The 21,533-nt window shown below is 44.1% G+C and overlaps 1 protein-coding gene across 3 annotated transcripts in view; it reads right to left on the reverse strand.

Moving 5' to 3' along the window:
• Positions 1-19,291, reverse strand: part of RSRC2 (arginine and serine rich coiled-coil 2) — a 373,088-nt gene extending 353,797 nt beyond the window's left edge. Inside the window, exon 1 of one of the 3 annotated variants that reach the window (XM_069619623.1) lies at positions 19,038-19,291. In XM_069619623.1, the coding sequence (XP_069475724.1) occupies positions 19,038-19,043 (6 nt within the window). In that variant the 5' untranslated portion in view covers positions 19,044-19,291. The remainder of the gene's footprint in view (positions 1-19,037) is intronic. The other 2 variants (XM_069619624.1, XM_069619625.1) reach the window with 2 other exon arrangements.
• Between the last annotated feature and the right edge of the window lie 2,242 nt (positions 19,292-21,533).

Here is a 21,533-nt window from a genome sequence, read left to right on the forward strand (position 1 = left end):
CTAAAAGAAACAAAAAGAAGCTCCGACCAGTTAGTGTGGAGGATGGTAATATTGACCCGCATCTTGACAGAACCAACTTTGACCTGGAGTCAGTCACTAACTAAACCACTCCATCAGAAAAATTAGCAATCCTTTGCTGCATCCAATTGTGTGTCTCATACATTACCAATAGTGGAGGATGATTCCACCACAACCCTCAACGAATGTATAAAGGGACAGCCACAGCAGCTTAACACAGAAGAATTATTGGCAGCCCCTCAGCAAATAAACCAATTACATCAGTCTAACTCAGATAAGGAGTGCACTCGCTGGGCATCTCAAACTCTGGAGAAAGACAACGGATGCAAACGCTGCTCCCAGTTTACAACATGCAATAAGCACTAGAGAGAAGCTCAATAATAATTGTCCCAAGCCCATGGACACTGTGGGCTCAGTTATTGCTATGAAGATTGAGAGTGTCTTTGGACAAGACCAGAACCTTTACTTGAACTTGACACGCACAAAGGATCTTCTACACAACGTCATACCCCTACCTTTTGTCAACAGTAATGACATACCCCTGGTTAATATATGTGAGGATGTCAGTAAAGCTACCTCAATAGACTATTCCCTCACAGAAACCACTCAAACATATGTTCTGGACCACTGTTACTCCCATTTACAAACTTGGGTATGAATGTTCGATGGTCACTACAAGAGACCCATTTTTGTGCAGACCTTCTGTATATGGAGCTGCCACCGCCCTTGCTCGATCCACCGCTCTAAGGGCGACATTAACTTAACCCCCCTCTGCTTCTCAACCAGCCTCGATTATAGTCCCTACGATATGCAACACACTCACAGAGGGAAGTAGCCACAAAGGTGAAATTACACTAGACTCACATAGGTCGTGGTTGGACAATATGGTGGCCAACCGGGGGGACCCACGATCCTAACCCAGGGGCCACACCCCAATGTCTCCTGTTCTGCCGGAACAGTCATGGCTCATCGTATCGGTTTAACGATGATGGCTTATTAGAGCAAATAGATCGACTGAGTATAATAGCTTTACAGGAAACCTGGCTGACAAACCTCTTAGTAGTGGATGGTTGGCACTTGAAAACCGCTCTGCAGCAGAGGGCACACAAGGGGCCATCCCCTAAAGGGGGTTTGATATTTGGTGTGAGAAGCCCAATCAGGATGGAGGAGTCGACCTCTTGCCCCCAATATACTCATTGGGAAAATTACCTTACCTCAAGATCAGCATCGAGTGTCTACCTGTGAGCTCTATGCCATCAACATCTACGTGCCACTATCGTGCGGTGATGAGGGATTTGGAGGCCTTGCACCACCAACTGAACATGACCGGTATAATACTGGTTTGTGGTGATTTCAACGCAACCATTTCAATGTCCCCACAACTCGAGGATTATGATTCACTAGCCTCTGCACCATTGCCTCTGGGGAATGGTTTGAACAAAGTTAAACGGGGGCTATGCTGGAGTGGTTTGATGGCCGAAGCCGAGTTATCCATGGTCAATGGTGTGGCTCCCTCTGCTTCTCCTCCCAACTTGACCCGTGCAAGTGGATCATTTGAGTAGTACATTGGACTACGCATTTGCCTCTACTCACGCCCTTATAATTGAGGATGTGTGTGTCACCTAGACACAAAAGCGATCAATACCCTCTTATAGCGAGGCTAAACTTTCCTGGGCTAGCCTAGAGTAGTGCACAATCTGGCAATCGGTCTGTAAATCTTTGAAGGACTCCAACATTGAAAAATCCATACCAGCCATCACCCAAGCACTAACTGCATATGGGGAGACATTTCAGGAAATACCCCCAATGAGTGATGAATTTGCAAGGGTTGCCCTCGAAGCATTCGTAGAAATGGTGGAGAACTTCCGTAAATGGGGCATGGTTAAAAATAAGTCACCCAACAGAGATGGTTCCATTGTTATGAAAATCATGTGCATCCCTTCGATAAGGCCATAAGAGATAGAAAAATGGGCTTAAGGAGTGAATCGCAAAGATCGAACTTGACCCCACTATGCACAGCCAAAAACAAGGACGCATATGTAAAAAAAAAAAAAAGAAAAAAAAAAAACACTTTACTCCATCTGGCTAAGAAGGCATAAGTACCTAACTGAATTTAACAAATGGAAAGCCCTGGTCTTTGCCTCCCAAATGAATGACTTTGTGAACTTCTGGAGCATCACTGGAGACAGGACCTCGAAGAACAAGGGTAATAGCGCCGTAAATGGTGTAACCAATCAACATGGAAGGCACACATTGAAAAATTATTAGGGGCTGTCCCAGGAAAGCTACCAAACAACGTTGACCAACACTCCATCTGGTCTTACTGTCATATGCCTGGAGATCTCCTTAACATAAACGCATAAAGGGACCCAGGAATGGACAGAATCTGCAGCGCTCTCATAAAAGCTGCCACTGATGCTTGGTCGGGGGCATTACATGTCCTGCTCACTTCCATTGGAATCGCACAGAATATCCCGTTGTCCTGGCGTGATAGTATCGTGGTTCCAGTTTAGAAAAAGGGAGGTCCAGCGGACCCAGGTAGTTACCGGACCTTGGCTATGTTGGATGCTCCGGCAAAGATAGTCGCAAGAATTTCTACTCCTGGAATTGGAAACATGGGCAGAGGCCAGTAAAATGAAGCTTGCTGGATGGGGCATTCCACCAGGCCTACTAAGCAGGAGTATCCCCCTCCAAGACAACACACAAGTCAAGATCAGGATGGACCAACACAGCAAAACTACTGCGTGGATTCCTACAAAGAGGTTAAAGCAGGGTTGCAATTTGGCACTCTTTAACCTCCATCTTGCCGACATGGGTAATACACTGAACAATCCAGCCTCTATACCACCAAAATTGGGCACCATGGCAATTTAATGGTTGGGCTACACAGACAACATTGTGGATTTAACACAAAGGGTTCTACAGGCCACACTTTATTTTATTTATTTAAATTTGTATAGCGCGCAAGCAGCCCAGGGGCATTGAGGCGCTGTTACTTGCATGAGCTTAGTTACAGGCATGGTATCAATAAGAGGCATATTACAGAAAGGAAAAAGCAAGGTTATCATTGCAGATTATGCGGTAGGTCAATACAACATAAACAGTGGGTCCTATGGTTGTTATTCATGCTGCTGCGAGGGACCTTATGAGAAGAGAGTGGTTTTCAATGCTTTGCGGAAGGCTAGGAGGGAGGGCTCACTGCGGATGGTGGGAGGTAGGGCATTCCAATGAGTGGGTGCGAGATAGGGGAAGCTGGATCCACCTGCTCTGGATCTTTTTACTAGTGGCACAGAGAGCATGTTGGTGTAGGGGTGATCTTGTTGGCCTTGTAGAGGCGCCGGGTGGATTCTTTGTGAGAGGTAGTCGGGGGCAGTGAGATGGATGCATTTGTGTGTCAGTGTGAGAGCTTTGAAAATTATTCTCTCCTTTATTGGGAGCCAGTGGGCTAGTTTTCTGGCTTCTGACTGAACAACTTAAAGGACTACACCGATCGCAATTCCCCGGAAGTGAACACAAAGACAAAGATTATGGTCTTGTGTTCGCCCAAAAGAATAGCGAAGAAGGCCAAGTGGGAGATGGGCGGGCGAGTAATTGAAGTATCTGGGCCTTCATCTGGACAACAAGCTGCAACGAACAGCCACACTAGACCATGTCCGTAGTAGACCTGCCACCTTATTCAGCACTATGAATTTGTTCGCTAGCAAAGGAGCAGGCTTCTCAATCGATGCACTACTTAAAAATATACCAAGCAAAAAGTGTCTTCCATCATCCTCTATGAAGCAGAAATACTGGCCTATCAAAATCTTTAGCTGGTCTGCAAACCTCAGCGAACTATGCTTAAAATGCTACTCAGACTTCCGCAGCGCTCTACCATTGTCATGATCTACCTAGAGTTCAATGTTCTGCCCATAGATGCAAAAATTCAACTTAGCAGTCTGACCATTGCTTGGAAATTGGCCAACGCTCCAGCTCAGTGTCTAATGCAACTACTTCACAGAGGAATGATCACGCGCTCAGCTACTATGCCTCAGAAATGACACTAGGTACCTTCAAGGCACATCTTAAGATATGATAAGGTTATTTATAACATGCTTAATACCCAGAGGTTTCTAAGCACAAACCCAGGGAACAAACCTGTGTTGCTTCGTGTCGTCTTGCTTCCAAGGCAAGCACGTTGCCACTGAGCTATCCTCCCGATACAAAAGGCATTGCTGAATGAGAGTTGCCGCCAGCAATCAATGGCTATTCTCACCAATAAAAACAATGCCATTGAATTTCTACAGTCCACCCAGCATCGAAATTCACCACCTGCATACATCCGGCAATTTAACTGCAACTCTCTAGTATGGGACAACATTAAATAAAAATGTTATGTGGTCAAGACCAGGGAGATTGTGTGCTTGGTAAACCTTCCAAAGACAAAACAGGAAATGCCGATTGTTTGGTGGTGGCAACCCTGGAAACAGTGAAACCAGGAAAAAAAAATGAACCCTTCTGTTTGAGTGTGAGGCTCTGGGGACATTAAGACGATCAACACAGCTGGCTACGAACAGGTCGGATGACGTAATAATAAACGAAGGATGGGACATATACTTAAGTGAAGAAAGTGAGGCGTGTATAGTTCACTCTACTGTGGAGGAAGATTTCTATTAAAGATTTCTAATAAACTAGACTCATGCTGCTGAAATAATTTCTCCTTAAGACAATCATTAGATATCTTGTTATTTAATATTTTAAACTTTGTGAAAGTATGATTTGCATTCTTTATCATTTCTCTTTTTTTGTTTCCCTGTCACTATCCTTGCATCCATTCCGATTTGTGAAAAGTTTATATTTTTTAAACTATACCACAATAAAGAAATACAAAAATACTTGTTATCCTTGCAAGCGGCGTATTGGGCCTTTTTCCCTAGCGGGCTGTATTTTTCTGGTGTGTGTGCAAAATTGACCTGAAAAGGTATACCCCCACCCCCCTCCGATTTGATCAAATGACTTCTCTGCATCTAAGGAAGTTGCTGTGATCCACTGTTCTTGACAATCACTTGTAATAACCTTTAACTTTTTGGTCATATTACTATAGCTTTATAGACCTGTAGCAAGGGCCGTACCGGGTGTTATGATCCCTTAAGATCCGCAAGGGTCTTTAACAAGGTATGAAGGACCATAACGCCCAGTACGGCCCAAGCTGCAGGATTAGAAAAAACAGACTACTAGCATCATTTTTTTATTGGGAAAACGGTTTGTTTTGTAAAGATAAACATCCATTTTAGGTTCAAGTGTGTGGTGCCATAGAAATTAGGGGTGCAGTTAATGAATTGGCCACGTGGAACACCACCAGTGATTCCAGTGTTCATATATGACTTTGGTAGCTAGTGAATCATTGACGGATGATCTGTGTTAAAGTTCTTCCCGTTGGTCTGTCTGTGTTTTGGGTCAGTTCAGGATACTTCCTTTTCTTGGTTGTTGTTGTAGGTGTATCTGTCTCAAGAGGTGTTGTAGAAAGGTAGGTACAATATTTGCTTTTACTCCTTGTCTAGAAGTTTAGACCATTCCCTTTTCTCAGAGTATTGTGGGGTTCAGTAGCTTTTGATTGCGGATTCATTTTTGTGTGCAGTAACAAACAGTCTCATGTGTTTCAAGGCCTGCATTGGCTAATATCTGTACAGTTGTCACACTCAAGGAGTGATTCGTGTAGATTGTAGTTGATTTTGCTTTTTTACTGATTGTTTGCATCATTGAGCCGGGTGCATTTCTTACAAGTGGTCTGCAGGTATACCAGATGGGGTTAGGTTTGGCTACCACAATTATAAAACTTTTTGCAAGGACACAAACAGTTTTTGTAGATACAATTGTAAAGATTTAATGGGGCAGTCTTCCTCATCTGGAACTTCGTACATAGCACCACGAAGGGCATAGTGTTTGTTTCAGTGATCAATAAAAAATATATATTTTTTAAAAAACGCGCCATATTTGCAGCCTATTTTCATTTGTGTGAATACAGAAAGCGCTGGCATTGAAAACAAATCCTGTTGCAGTAAAAAATTAAATAAATGAAAATAAAACAATGGAACCGAGATTGATCCGAGACAAACAGAAGCAGAAACGGGTTTGAAAACATAAGCAAGCAAGTAAAACCAATGAACAGTTTGCCTAGATATCTGGAAAAGTCCCCAGCCTCATCATTGAGATCTAGTTGAGATTTCGTATGAACTTTTCCCGCACAAAACAGATATTGAAGAGCCGAAGAATAAAGATGTTTAAGGAGGAAAATTGTCTCCTGTGCTACAACGTGGTTGAAACCTTACATGGCCCAACTTTTATTTTAAAAAGTCCACTGCTAAATGGAGAAGACTGGTGGCAAATGGTCTGTTGGGGCCAAAATATAATTTTTGCCCCAACGTGCATCAATTGGCACGGTACATTGTCCTTCTCTACCTAGTCGTGCAAAATGTAGTTGGATATCAGATCACATTTTGTACTGGAGAGTTATGGGATGGTCGGTTTTGAAGATTCCACTTGTTTTAAGTGTGTGCAGATCATTTTCGGTGATGTATAGTTTGATCTCTGCATTCACGTCTTGCTTTTTTTTTTTCCTTCATGATGGATATGAACACATTGTTGGCGCTCTGGCATCGTTCACATTTCATGAAAATGGAGAGCTGGTTAAATATCTATTTAGGCCAGCACATATTGAGATAAGGCCTGCAGGTTGATATTCTGAACCAGGTGAATCTTTTACTTCTGCATAAAGTTTTGCAAACTTGGCAGTGGAAGTTCGTCAAAGTGCGAGGATAGTTTGCATTGTGCTAGCCAGGTTTTGAATAAATCTGTGGAGCATTTGGTTGCACTTTGAGTATTTGCTTCACATCAGTTAATTGCTAGTTCATTTAAATCTGCCTCTCACAGACAATGCTGTCTTTTTGGCATGTCAATAGTTTACAGTATTTCCTCTCCATCTTCATTGAGCCACTCCTCCGTTTGATTTCCATGCAGGTTAAAGGATACCCGTGTCATTGTATTAGAAATACATAGTGTAGGAGTAGAAAGTACAAGGTGCTTTCCTGCCAGTGGCTTTTTTCCATATGGATGTGGGGGTAACTGGCAGTGGGTGGGTGGAGTATTTAATTGGGTAAAATGCAGGTGCAAGTTTTCTTTTCCCTGCATTTTTTAATGCATGCAAATGTAGGGCCAAAGCAGCTACAAAATAATTATCAATTCTTTTTAACAACATTTAGCATGTGGGTACTGGTTTGCTTAACAACTCTTTTTTGATGTGAGTTTATTGTCTTTGCAGCATTGTAGTGCAGCAGAACGCGTTTATTGTATTTCTGTGATGTGGCAGGGACCATGTTATGCAGGCTTCCACAGCAGGCAACTGATGAATTGCCGGCGTGCGATCCGGGCACAAGTTGAAAATGCTGTGATGGGCCAGGAGAGGTTTGGCACGCAAAGTTACTGTTGCAGCATGTGGGGATAAAGTTGTGCCGGTGCGCACGTGTATAACAGGCCAGTTGGACACAGATGAAAACAAACATATTTTAGCAGTGTACATCCTTGAGGTGCGGGCCAGGCATGCTTCCACAGCCACACAGCACACGGAAGTCTATACGTTCCAGAATGGGTCGCTGCACTATAGCCCACAAGTGTGTTAATGGAGAGTGGCAGCAAGATCAATCATTTTTCAGGGTTCTTTGTATAGACCATATCAAAGTGAGCAAATGTAATTCCTTAAAAAACTTCCACAGGTACGGAGGCGGGACGATTTATTAAGGAGTAAAACGTTGGCCTCTATTTTATCAAGCCAGCTAACGTGTCCTTGTGAAAGTACAGAAAGGCTGTAAAGCAAACTTGGAATAATGCTGACAGTAGATTTCCAGCAATGGCTCAATGTTATGACCCCCTCAGCTATATAATCGTTTCGCCAGATTCCATTTTCTCCAAATGTTCAGAATGATTAAATGGCCATAAAATTGTGTTTGAGGATTTCTTTCGATTGGGAAAACCAAATAGATGTAATCTTCCACCACTAATTTGATATTGTTTAGTCTACAAACAAATTAGGATTTTTTTTTTATATTCTACCTCCAAGATAACAGGATTTTTGTTTTAGAAATGTTTATTGCCATTGAATTTTTGGTGGCATAGATTGCAAGAGTGGCAATAGAACGTAAACCGCCAGGGTCAAATCAAATATGATATCTGCGTAAGCCAGCCAAGAGACTGGCTCACAGTGGAATTTGAGGGAAATTACATAAAGCATTGATGGAATCAGCCACGTCAGCTACATACAAATTGTACAACATGGGTGGTAAAACACAGCCCTGTTTAAGGCCTCGGTTTATTTTACAGTACTCAGTAAGTTTGTCATCTTGGCTCAGACGAACAGCAACTAGCGTATTTGTGTATAGAGACTTAATGAAATATAACTGCAGATCTATCCCTCAAGAAACAACAGCAAGGGCCAAGAAACGAAATCGAAGGCCTTACTATAATCCATGTAATAACAATACAAGTTAGGTTTAAGGCCTGGGGTCGCTTCAAACATGAAATATTAAAACGGTACTATTGTTGTTATTCGTGCTGTGTGCCTTTCTAAAACCTTATCTGGAAAGGCTTTCACAAGTCCCTCTGCAGCCCACCGAGTAATCTTTTTTAATAAAATAAATGTCACTACTTTCTGATTTGAATCCAGCATTTGCTGGATCAAGTTTTTCGGCTTATTTAAAGACAGGGCTAAAAATAGACTTTTGCCAGCTATTGGTCATAGTGCCACTAATCTCAATTTAATTAAAAATATTCAATAAAACTTTAGCCCAAAACTGCGGATTCACTTTAAAAACACTGGGTATCCCTCCGGCCCTGGAGTTTGTGAGGCTTTAAGATTGCCTATTATAGATGGTGAGATCATCATATCTCAATCAAGTGGCAAAACACTTTCACAATCAGTATATAACTGACCAATATACGAACCCCATAAAAATTCAAAAGGGTTTCTTTCCATAGAGATGGAAGCAAAAACATGGCCAGAACTTACGTTTATCATTCATCTTTAACAGGCCAGCCAATAATTGCAAATTAAAATTTCTAAAAGAATATTTGTGCTGGCGCTGCCAGGTCTTATACCAAGGGCACTCCCTGATTTTCCAAATGGGTTGCTTTTGTTTGAATGAGTGCAGCTTATTACATTCTTTGTCAGCACGTTCATGTCCCAACCTTCCTGCATCAACCAAAGCTCAACCCGAGTTTGGTTCGCTAGCAGGATGTTTCTAACCTAATTTATCTTAGTAACCGTCCACGTTATTAGATTACCCTGCTTGTTGACCATTACATTAACATTACTAAGTACCCCGACATGTGGGAACAAGAGTAACGGTCCAACTTAATGAGGCGTGATCACTCACCCCTTAGGTTGAATTTTAACTGATCTACAATGGATAGCCATTGCTGAATCAGTAATGAATCAATATGCAAGTGAGAATGATCTTTAGCCCATGTGCGAGAAGGGCCCTTTTTGTCTGGTGTGTAAAAAGGAAGATATCCAAGTCATACTGATTAAAAGCGGTTTCCAATGGCGATGCAAACTGCAGGAATCTAAGTGGAGATTCTTTACATTTAATTCTCCAGCTATCAGTGTGTACCCTTTAGGATACTTTTCTTGCCAGAGTAAAATTGTCTCCCCAATTACCTTTTGTATTTAGACAATTCAAACACTGAAAATCTATATTCACTGTTGACTTTCAGATAAAGGGAACATTGCTGACAGAAGGAGAGTTGCTGTGCCCTAAAAAGGCTCCAACTGATATCTAGACCTTATCCCAATCGCCAAACCCTCGCTAGTGCATCCCCGAATGGAAGATACTGCTAGATTATGTACTATAAAATAAACATCAATATTAAATGGACTGGTCATCCACGTTTCCTGCAAAACAAAAAAATCTGAAGCAGAGATCATGGCGAAACCAGTGGGATGCGTGAGAAAGGACATTTAGCCCCTCGTATTCCAAGTAAACCAGAGCAAAGGCTGGTCTACAGAAGTCTGTCAATTAGCCCCATCTTTTACCCTTTTCGAAATCCAGTGTGCAATGTTGTGTTGAGCTTTGCCTGCACCTGGTGCAAGTGACTGAAATGCAGAGCAGAGAATGTTTACCTATGTGAGTGTTCCAGGGTTGTCAGTTGTAAAGATGTAAGCCCTGAGAGAGGATGCCAGTGGGTGTCCTATGTCCCCATACTTACTTGACTCCAAGAACTGTATCTAATCAACCATAAACTAAGTGAAGAGCTAACTGTTCATGTGGAGTTGTCAGAGTCATTTGTGGCCAGAGTCAGAACCCAACATTGGCGACGAGGATGAAGCTGGCTGTGCTGGGGGGGGGGCACAGCACCAAGGAGACACCCACTGCCCCCCACCAAGAGAAAAGATCCTCTCAGGTAAGGGCGCTGCGAGGGCATTGGGGGCAAGAAAGGCCCAGACTGAGGCACCGCGGAGGCACTGGGGACAGAGCAGCTACGGCTGTAAACTGCAGAGGCGATGGATATCACAGTGAAGAAGCGCTGCAGAGCCAGTGGGACGTGTAGTTCAGTCAGTAGTGGCAAGTGAGCCCCATTGAGAAATGCTGCAGTGTGCAGTGAAGAGTACTGCAGAGGCAGTGAGGCGCTGTACGATACAGTGAAGCGCTGCAAGAGTGCTTTGTGAATCTGGAAGGGGTAGAGGCGCCACAGAGGTAGCCAAGCGGCGCTACAGAGCAAGTGGGGAGGACAAGAGGTCCACTGGTGAGGAGCTGCAGCGGACTGCGGCTCAGTTGAGCGCTAGAGAGGCGCTGTGTGGAGCTGCAGAGGTCTGGAGCTCAAGTGACTTTGCTTAAGGCCTTAAAAAAATGCTGGGTGAGGGAGTCACGTAGCGGAGCAGTGCGGCGATTAATTGAAGGAAGGTATTTATGTGGCTCGACGCTGGCAGGAGACATGGGCGCTTCATGGTGCAAAGCCAATGAGAGGAACCTTTGGGCAGAGTGGTGACTGTTGGCTCAGAGACCTGGTCTTCTCAGCTGCTCAACCCGAGTGATGACGCAGCGTATAATCCTGTAGGAGTTGGTGATGGGTGTGGAGTAGCAGTCAACGTTTGGTTGCTGTTATGGAGCGGTGAAATAAAGAACCTGGCAACCTTCAATGAAGACGTAGACTATGTACAGCGTTGTGCTATTTGCTTAAGGTTCTCTTCTCTGCGATAGGTGCTGAGGGGAGCTAAGCAGCATGAGAAGGAAATGCTGTATCACGAAGTTGGAGAGTCGGAAAAGAATCGCAGAGAAGCGTGGCGATGTCTAATATATGTGGGAAGTTGGAGAGAAAAGAAAAACTCAGAAAGGGTATCGTACAGCTGTTCGGCTGGCAGGGGACTGTGCCGTGGCTGCGTTTGTGCTGCATGAGGGGAGAAGCGACAGTGGCCAAGTACGCAATATTATTTTGTGATAACACTGATGCTAGCAAAGTTTCTTTGGGCGATATCTTAGTCAATGACCAGCGGTTCCCCAGTGGCACTACAAGTAAGATGACAGTTGGTGCAGTGGAAGTGACGACACAAGGTTCAATGAGTTACTTCAACAATGTTTTGTTTGAAGGCTACAGGGCAGGCGTCAGCCTGTAGTTTGGTTACTTTATGGTGATGTATTTACGTAAACGTTTTATTTATGTAAACATTAGGTAGTTATTAGTGTCATCTGAGGCCGGTGTAGTACTTAGACACTTTTGAGTGTGTGATTGAATTGGTATGAGCTGAATGAATTGGATGTCGTGGCCTCCGTTGGATCGCGCCTTGAAACACTTGTGTATAGGCGCGTTACCAATGCCATATCATATCATAAGGGGCTGTAATGTTTTAGGCATTAGTGAGAACTAGGATAGGTTAGTAGTTATACTTGTGTAACAAGAATTGTGTTTTCACAGGTGGACTTTAAAACTTTAAAGTCAGTGTGTACAATAGCTTTGCAGCAAATGTAGTTCTGATACACGATTTGTGAAATGGGAAATTTTTTATAGGAATTTTGGCGAATGGCGTCGAGTTGCTGTTGTGAGGTTAATAAGGTTGAGATGGTGAATTGGTGTTTTGCTTGTGCGCTATTGGTAGTGGCGGTGCCGTTGGGCAGGATGGCTGGGGATCCTGTATGTTGGTGCTGTGGTGAGTGGAGGGAGCGAGTTGATGTAGATAGTTTATATCTAATAGTTCAATAGGTCTGACATGTGTCTTCCTTAGTCGATTTAATGTATATTAATAGGTTTATCTCCACAGGTGTATTTCTAATTTTAATTCACATATGAATCTTTTTAAATGTTTAGATTTTTGAATATGTGGCCAGAGTCAGAACCCAAAATGCAACTTTATGATTATTTTCACCATTATTTCGAATGCAAAACAGAAGCCTGCAGGATAGCGCACTGTGAGGCGTAGGAGTCTGTGCCCTGCACAATTGCTGTAGTTTGTTGAAAGCAGTCCACACATTTTACATGTCCCTTTACTTTACGACAGATGGTTAAAGAAAAGCCCATTTGCTCCAATATATGAGCATTCGATTTTAAAAATCGAACCATCAACGGTGATGTGAATTCAATAAGCGCCCAATTCGAGGCGCTACCTATCCCCGATAATTCTATTTTGAGCAGACTGCTCAGGAAATGACACAAAGATGGCTAATTCTACAAAACAAACCCAGAATATGGATACGATTTAAGATGGCACTGCAATTAGTAGGGTTACATTCCTCTAAAATTAGCCATGTTCCCAATGCATGCATGTTCTCGCCTGCCATTTAAGTTTACCCTACCTGCACAGTCGCTGATCTAAAATTCTGCTGCATTCGCTGTAAGGGGCTGATTTTTGGCAAATTGGTTACAAAAGTTTGTTAGTAAAGACAAATTCCTCGTACCTTGTGAGCAAACAACGAACTGGGGATGGGCTTGTAAATCTCTTATACGAGAGCTGTAGAGTAGCCGAGTATTTGCGAGGACGGAGCAACCGTATCGGCAGGTATCGAAGGGGTAACCCACTGATACAAGGGACCCTGGAGTCGGACATGCCTTGTGGAGCCGTTGGGATGTGTGGTAATTACAAAAGTTTTCGGATGGCTATTTCGTGCTTTGCAAATACATTTGAGAGTTAACTTCAGGCTCTCGGATATGCCTATTTAACTATTGGATTGGGAGGCTTAAATACCTCCTTGTAGTGCCACGATGCCTTATTGGAGATGTCATTCGCTGAAAACCGATGTAGTTCTTCCCTCGATTTCACCATGGATGGACTTAGGTTGCGGGCCACGGACTTTGAACTGATTGTCCTGCGCTGTTTTGAGGGAGTAGAACGAGTACAAGAAGGTTTAACAGCAGACATGGAACTATGGACAGCAAACGTTGAGGAGTTGGCCAAAATCATGTCAACCATTTTAGCCAAAATTGGTTTAACGTCCAATTGTTCTTTTACAATGGTTGCTGTTAGAGCAAAAAAAGCGTCAACCACAGTAATGGTCGTGTTTACTGTGTCAATCGGCATCAACTCATTGACCAGGGAGGCTGGGCCAGCATGAAAAACAGAAGCAACGCCGCTCTCACTCTCAGAATCCAAATAGTCCAAGGAATCTGAAGAGGAAGCAAAAGCTGTCCGATACGGGATAATGGAAAGAATTGTTCCAGTGAGGTTTTCATGACCACTGCTTAACGGAAGAGACACCCCCCCCTTCCTAATGAGGATCTCTGCAAACCTATACACATTTAACCAAGAGCTCTTGACGTCAATGGCAGGTGAAAAGTTTGAACCCTGCTTTCGGGATTCAGCTAAGGAGGAGGCAGGATGAATTGCATGTTAGACTTAGGCAAGGATTTAATGGCGCCAAAGAAGCTTGTAATTGTGGCCCGCATTCCTAAACTCTTCGAGCCTATTTATGTACAGGAATCGTGGTCTGACAGAACGGGTACTGGACTGGCTGACATCCTTCCTCACTGACCGCTCTCCCCAAGTGCTCCTGGGCACTTTCTCCTCTCCTACTTGCCTCTCCTCCTGTGGTGTACCCCAGGGTTCTATCCACTCCCCCAGGATCTTTAACATCTACCTTGCACGCCTCATCTCCTCCTTCTCTTAAAATGTCCAGTGGTATGCAGACGACACACAGCTATTTTTCAAACTCCCTGCCGACCTTCTTGCACCCTCCATCATCCAGACTGCCTATCTGCCACCCATTCCTAGTACACCGTCAATGATCTCTGCCTAAATGCCTGTAAAACGGAGATACTTCCCATCGGGGCACCTGCTCCCTCCTCCTTCCCTTCAGTATGGCCTTCCTCTTTGTGCGCTCCCCCTGCGCCCTCTTTGAAGCCAGAAACCTTGGAGTCACCTTCAACTCCTCTCGCTCTCCTTCCTCACACTCGGGTCATTGCCAAAAAGTCCCACTTTCAGCTCTTAATTAAATTAACACTCTCTTTTCTCACTTTCCCAAAGAGGCTTAATGTGACCCAAGCCCTGGTTCTCTCTAAGCATGACCATTGCAATAGCCGCCTCCTGAATCTACTATCTTCCACTCTGCGGCCACTCCAACTAATCCAGAATAAGGCAACAAGATTTATCATTGGCCTTAAACCCAGGGACATATCTCACGCACTAAAAAGTCTTCACTGGCTCCCGGTTGCTGCACAGATTAAATTAAAATCCCTCTGCATCATCCAGAACATTCTAGTCACTTGCACCAGATGGAGGCAAAGCTCATCTTGGTGTTTTCAGGGGGAACTTTATTGGACTAATTTTTGATGATTTGTTGATCTTGTCACCCATATCTTACTGCTGTTGTCCCTGCAGGGGGAAAATGTGTTGTGTTGAGCTTTGCCTGCATCTGGTGCAAGTGACTGGAATGTTGAGATGGAATGCAGAGCAGAGCACGTTTACCTATATGAGTGTTCCAGGGTTGTCAGTTGTACATATGTAAGCCCTGAGAGAGGATGCCGGGGGGTGGCCTATGTCCCCATACTTGCTTGACTCCAAGAACTGCATCTAATTAAAGGGCCAACTGTTCATGTGGAGTTGTCAGTCATTTGTGGCCAGAGTTGGTTGTGTGCACATTTTGTGGGGGTTTCGAGTCCTTGTGTGTTAGTATGCGTTTGAGGAAAATGAGGAATATCTGAAGTTTAGGAAGTTTGCACCTAATGAATTTTTGTTTCCACAGGAAAACTCTACGCAGGACTTTGTAAACGTAATTATTTTGGACTCAATGTTAGTATTTAACTCTCATTTGCCAAATGTTTATGCTCAGATTGCCTTGTGGCGAGATTGCTGTGCGTTAGTGGGTGTGTGCAAGTTTTGTGGGGGATTGATATTCCTGGGGGTGCTGTGCCAAATGGTTGGGGAATGTAGAGTCCCGGCATAGTGTGCCAAATTTTGTGGAGGGATGAGATGCCCAGCTTAGTGTGCCAAATGGTGCTGGGGGTGGGGCGGGGGGGCTGTTTGGTGTAGATTCCCAGCATGTTGGGTGCCATTGTGGGTGATGTGGTATTCTGGCTTTAGGCCGCTAGTAGGGTTAGGAACCCTGAATGGTGCTTTTGATTTCATCGATGGAGGACGGAGGAGGATGGGGGTGTGTGTTTGGTTTGGGGTTGTTGTCAGATGGTGGGTTGGTTCCCTGGAGTACGAATTTTGGTGAATGGTGTCGAGTTGCTGTTGTGAGGTTTATAAGGCTGAGATGATGGTGAACAAGTGTTTTGCTTGTATGCAATTGGTAGCGACGGTGCCGTTGGGCAGGATGGCTGGGGATCCTGTATGTCGGTGCTGGGGTGAGGTGTAGCTTTTTTCCAAACTTCCAACATTTATCAGGCATCACCGTGAGTCACTGCAATTCTTTTCCGACTCTCTAACTTGGTAATACAGCATCTCCTCACGCCTCTTAGCTCCCCTCGGCACGTATTGCAGAGAAGAGAACTTAAGCAAATAGCACAACACTGCACGTAGTCGACACCCTCTTTGAAAGTTGCCGGGTTCTTTATTCCAACGCTCCACAACAGCAACCGAATGTTGCCTCCTATGACAGCTACTCCACACCAACACCGACTCCTACAGGATTCTCCCGACATCACTCGGGTTGAGCAGCCGAGAAGACCAGATCTCTCTGGTCCCACGGTCGCCACTCGGCCCAAAGCTTCCTCATCAGCTTCACACCCTCATTGTACTCTTCACTGCACACTGCAGCACTTCTCAATGGGGCTCACTAGCCACTCCTAACTGGACTCCACTTCTCATCGGCTCTGCAGTGCTTCTCTTTGGGGCTCACTTTGTTGATCTTGTCACCCATATCTTAACTGCTGTTGTTGTCCCTATAGGGGGTGGGGGGAGATGTGTTGTGTTGAGCTTTGCCTGCATCTGATGCAAGTGACTGGAATGTTGAGATGGAATGCAGAGCAGAGAATTTTCATCTATGAGAGTGTTCCAGGGTTGTCAGTTGTAAAGATATAAGCCTCGAGAGAGGATGCCGGTGGGTGTCCAATGTCCCCATGCAGTGGGGTGTGAAATCCAGTGTTGAAGTGGCAATTGAGCCCCAATTAGTAGTGGCTAGTGAGCCCCAATGAGAAGCGCTGCAGAGGCAGTGGGGCGTGAGGTCCAGTGTTGAAGTGAGCCCCAATTAGCAGTGGCAAGTGAGCCACATTGAGAAGCGCGGCAGTGTGCAATGAAGAGTACATTAGAACTCTCCAACCACCACCATTTTGGCACCACAAATGCCGGAAATCCTAGTCCCCACAGTTTGCACCAACCACTCCACACACAGTAATCTCATAACCCCACCGAGATAACACACGTATTCTACACACTACTCAAACGTGCTACCTCTCGCGCGTACTAAACTCAACATTTATGTCCCCAAATACTTACACTCAACATAACCTCATGGTCTCAACCTGTGTCCACTAACATTGGCCACTGCCGCTTCGCCCCCATGCAGCACAAATGCAGCCACAGCACAGTCCCTTGCCAGCCATACGCTGCCCTTTCTGAGTTTTTTTATTCCCGCCCCCCAACTTCCCACATGCATTAGTCGTCCATGTGCTTCTCTGAGATTCTTTTCCGAGTCTCCACTTCATAATATGGCATCTCCTTCTCACGCTGCTTAGTTCCCCTCCGCACGTATCGCAGAGAAAAGAACCTTAAGCTAAAAGCACAACGCTGTATGTAGTCGACGTCCTCGTTGAATGTTGCTAGGTTCTTTTTTCCAACACTCACAACATCATCACTCAGGTTGATTAGCCAAGGAGACCAGATCTCTCTGAGCCAACAGTCGCCACTCCGCCCAAAGCTTCCTCTCATCAGCTTCACACCATCCAAGCGCCCAGGTCTCCTGCCAGCGCCACGCCACACAGGTAGCTCAGGGCTTACATCGTTGCCACTGACAACCATTGAACACTCATAGGTAAACATTCTCTGCATTCCTACACAACATTCCACTCACTTGCACCAGATGCAGGCAGAGCTCAACACAACACATTTACCCCCTATAGGGACAACAACAGCAGTACGATATGGGTGACAAGATCAACAATTCATCAAAAAAAATGTGTCCAATTACGCTGACCTGAAAACAAAAGATCAAAACATTTCACAACACACAAAAACTTCTCCAACAGGTTTTTGACCTTGTCACCTCTTCAAAAATCTATTAACACCAAAAAGTCCATATGTGGATTAAACTCAAAGTCCACCTGTGGAGGGAAACATTAATCTACCTACAAAACATCAACTAAAGAGGAAGACATTATCCTACAATAAAACATATCCACTCCACATATGCATTCAGCAATTGGTAACACTCTAGCGTCACTTCGTGCACAACAGTTCCACACACACCAACCACCATGCACCTTCCAGCCTAGGCACATCACCCAATCTTACAAAAACAACATTGACCGCTCATTATGGCAGCACCCCACATGCCCAGTCAAATGTAACTTCACCACCAATTTCACTTAGCATTTCAAAAGGGTTGCAAAAATGCCTCTTCTTAAAAGTATCTATGGCGCAGATTGTTTTTTACATAAGAATTTTAACCATTTTGTCAGGGGCATGTGTGAAGTGATCTACTGAAAGAAACAAATAGTTGTACACATACTGACAGCATTTTCTACGTAAGTGGTAGAAAAATCTTCCGAGCTGCTGCCAAGTATCCCACGGAATGTGCCAGACACATTCCCCATTACGATTGTTGTCCCTTTATTATTACCATTCTATGTATGGCACCGAAGCTAGTCGAGGCGTTGCCGGCTAAGATAGGTTGAACATACTACAAATGAAATGCTACCACTTAGCAACCATTTAACTTGCTCCAACATGGACAATCACCAGCGTAATGGACAGTTCAAGTTTGATATATTCAGTAGTAGCGCGTCATTGGTAACCGTTACTTAGACGAAACTGAAATGAAACAAAACTGAATTTCCCATAATTCAGTCGTTTGTTGAAGAAAAGAAGTTTGAAAAAGATGTGTTCCGAGGACTAGGCCCACCAGTACATATATAGGCGTGGGCGGCCAAAACAGTAAAACTGCCATTTGAACGTACACAAACAAGGGTGAAACGGTGGGAAGATAGCCCGAATAGATCAAATATACAAAAAATGCCACGACTGTCACATGTGTAAAGCAAGTCATGTGGGGGTGGGGCGTGGAAGAACACAAGGCTATACACAACTTTGGCAGGCTACTTGATGAATACAGGATGACAGTTCGGGGGAAGTTAACCGGGCAATAACAGTTGATTGGGGGCGATGACGGCAGCAGTGAAAGGGGTGGGTTCCAATTATGTGAGTCTGTGAAGATGCGGCCAGGCACGGATGACAATCGCGGCCATATCATAAAGAAAGATAAAAGCGAAGGCAGTAGTTGTGTGCGAAAGGGTAAATGTGTCCGGACCGGAATTTTGACTTAAGCGGCGCCATTTTGAGCTTGTGCCACAACAGAAACAACAAGGTTGTATACGTACGCGTGGCATCACCCACCAAAGGCTGTACCTACCGACATGGTGGTCCGGAGTGCCCGCACAAGGGGCCTCCGACGTTCGGCGTACACTCGCTTCCTGCACAGGCTGTTGTATTACTATAGGCCCCAGCGCTTCACTTCTGTCCCTGCTCAACTCTTCGCCTAAGCTACCAAGCGTCCGCCTCCGCTCCAATAAGCTTCAGCAGAACCCGGATGTTCAGACAAAGGAGAGGAGGGGACAGGAGCGCCCGGGAACGAGGTGCATTGTGGGAACAAATAAGGTAAGGCAGGAAACTGGGATTTGGGAGAAGTACCAAAATACCTAAACATGGCGACACAGAAATCCGTAGCAATGGCTGCACGTTACATAGATTAAGATGAAAGACCAATATGACCATTTTGGAAAAAATACTATCCAAACATAGCATAGCAAGTTTTTTAAAAAAAATTAAATCTCTATAACGTTTGTTCTTAAATGCAGTGTTGTCACTAGAAATCAGTATTAAGGGGGCAAACCAGGGGGCACGAAAACAACAAGCGAGGGCAGGGTGGTGGCACATCAAATAAGAGTCAACAAGCCGAATTGATTTAAATATAATTATATTTTAGCAAGCTGTTTTAAAAAAAATGGACGTTAATCATTTTTCGGAGTAGGTTTAAGGCAATACATGGTTTGCATCAAGTTAATATGCATCCTAAGTTAATTCATGTTCAACAGTTGCAAAAATGCTTTATGCACTCATCAAGAAACGGCATTATTTTAAAACAAGCAGACATCACTCTTCAAATAATGAGTAGTTGAAGGTGGTATTTAGCAGAAGAAACATTACCTCCAGCTCTCCTTTAAATACTAGATTCAGGCTTTTTCTTGAATCCGACTTGCCCGCGACTCAGATATATATTATTTTTCGTTTTTTGTAGCGCCTTCTTGGAGTATATCAGTGAAAAACCAAATCAGTCAAGCCATTTGTACATATGCTCATTAAAGAGAGGCACCAAAGTTTGATTTCAGGGTGTCACCATTTAATTATCCAGTATTTGTGCCCTCTGATAACACGTGTTTTGGCTGAGTGCCTTTTACAAATCTGGGCATATTTGGTTCTCTTCACTGGTGTAAAGATAATAGATCATCGATACACATACAAATAAAAATGAAACATTGTGACAGAAATGTTGGGCTGGGAAAGGGGAGGAAGTTGAGGGTTTCAAAGAGAAAAGAAATACAAAAAGTGACAGTGAATACAATATAGAAGGATTATTAGTTTACATCAATCCATGTTCAATATCCAATAAATGAGAATAGACATTTTCCTAACCCTGTAGTTCTCCAGTATAGTATAGCTTGGTTTGTGCTAGGCAGGGAAGACAGTGTATACAAGTTCTCCTTAGTTGCTCTTTCCTAATGCATTGAAAACAATAATTGTTCTAATTTATCACAGAATGGTACCTTACCATCAATCCCGTGTCCTGTTGTACGGACTGTCTTGTATAAATGGGACGAATCCCTCTGTAATAGACCGTACCATCGTTTCGTTAATTATTCTCTTTGTTTTAGTAATGATATTTATTCCAGCCGTGTGATTCTGCATCTACAACATAGGTCTTGGTAGACCTTTTGCTTACTCTATGTTAAATACAATATCATATTATCGCTACTTTGGCTCCCATTAGTACATCCCACAACATTCATCTCTGTTTATATATATCACGTTCTAAATGTAAAAGCGCCTCCTCCATTTTCCACTGCTTACTGTACTCACACCAGAAGTGTGAGATCTATTCAAATTATTCTTCGTGTTAGCGAGGAACTGTGCATCATCTCGTATAACCTAGTCAAAACTTCATGTTATTCCATATAGTGTCTCTATGTGTGCACGTTATCTTTCTGTCCAAGTTTGTGATGTGACATTGGGCCTCATTACGACCCTGGCGGTAGCTGTGGCTGTATTACAGGCACGGCTACCGCCGGAGTCGTTTCATTTCCTGCGCCATGGAATATGGGCAATTACCGGGGTATTACAACCCCGGCAGACCCGGTAATTGCCCATTCACGGGTGCCGGAAAAAAGTCTTCTCCATTCCCATTCGAGCCCCATAGGGCTCAATGGGAATGGGGAAGCCGGATGCACCGGCACCATCCGTGAATGGTGCCGGTGCATCCGACGTGTTGAGCTCGCGGGTGCCTGTGTGCCTGCCAGGTCGAACCTGGCGGGCAGAAAGGCACCCGCGAGCACAACTCGTAGTCTGCCAGTCTGGGAACTACGGTACCGGCAAGCTTACTGGAAGCGTAGTTCCTGGACCGGCAGACTCGTAATGAGGCCCATTGTGTTCACATTCACCCCCCCGCATCATGCTCACTATATGTTAAATACAATATCAGGACACAGGATTGATGGTAAGGTACCATACTGTGATAAATTAGAGTAATTATTGTTTTCAATGCGTTAGGAAAGAGCTACTAAGGAGAACTTATATACACTGTCTTCCCTGCCTAGCGTAAACCAAGCTATACTATACTGGAAAACTACAGGGT

The sequence above is a fragment of the Ambystoma mexicanum genome, chromosome 10, assembly GCF_040938575.1.
Source record: "Ambystoma mexicanum isolate Mex_15411 chromosome 10, UKY_AmexF1_1, whole genome shotgun sequence".
NCBI classification, from domain to species: domain Eukaryota; kingdom Metazoa; phylum Chordata; class Amphibia; order Caudata; family Ambystomatidae; genus Ambystoma; species Ambystoma mexicanum.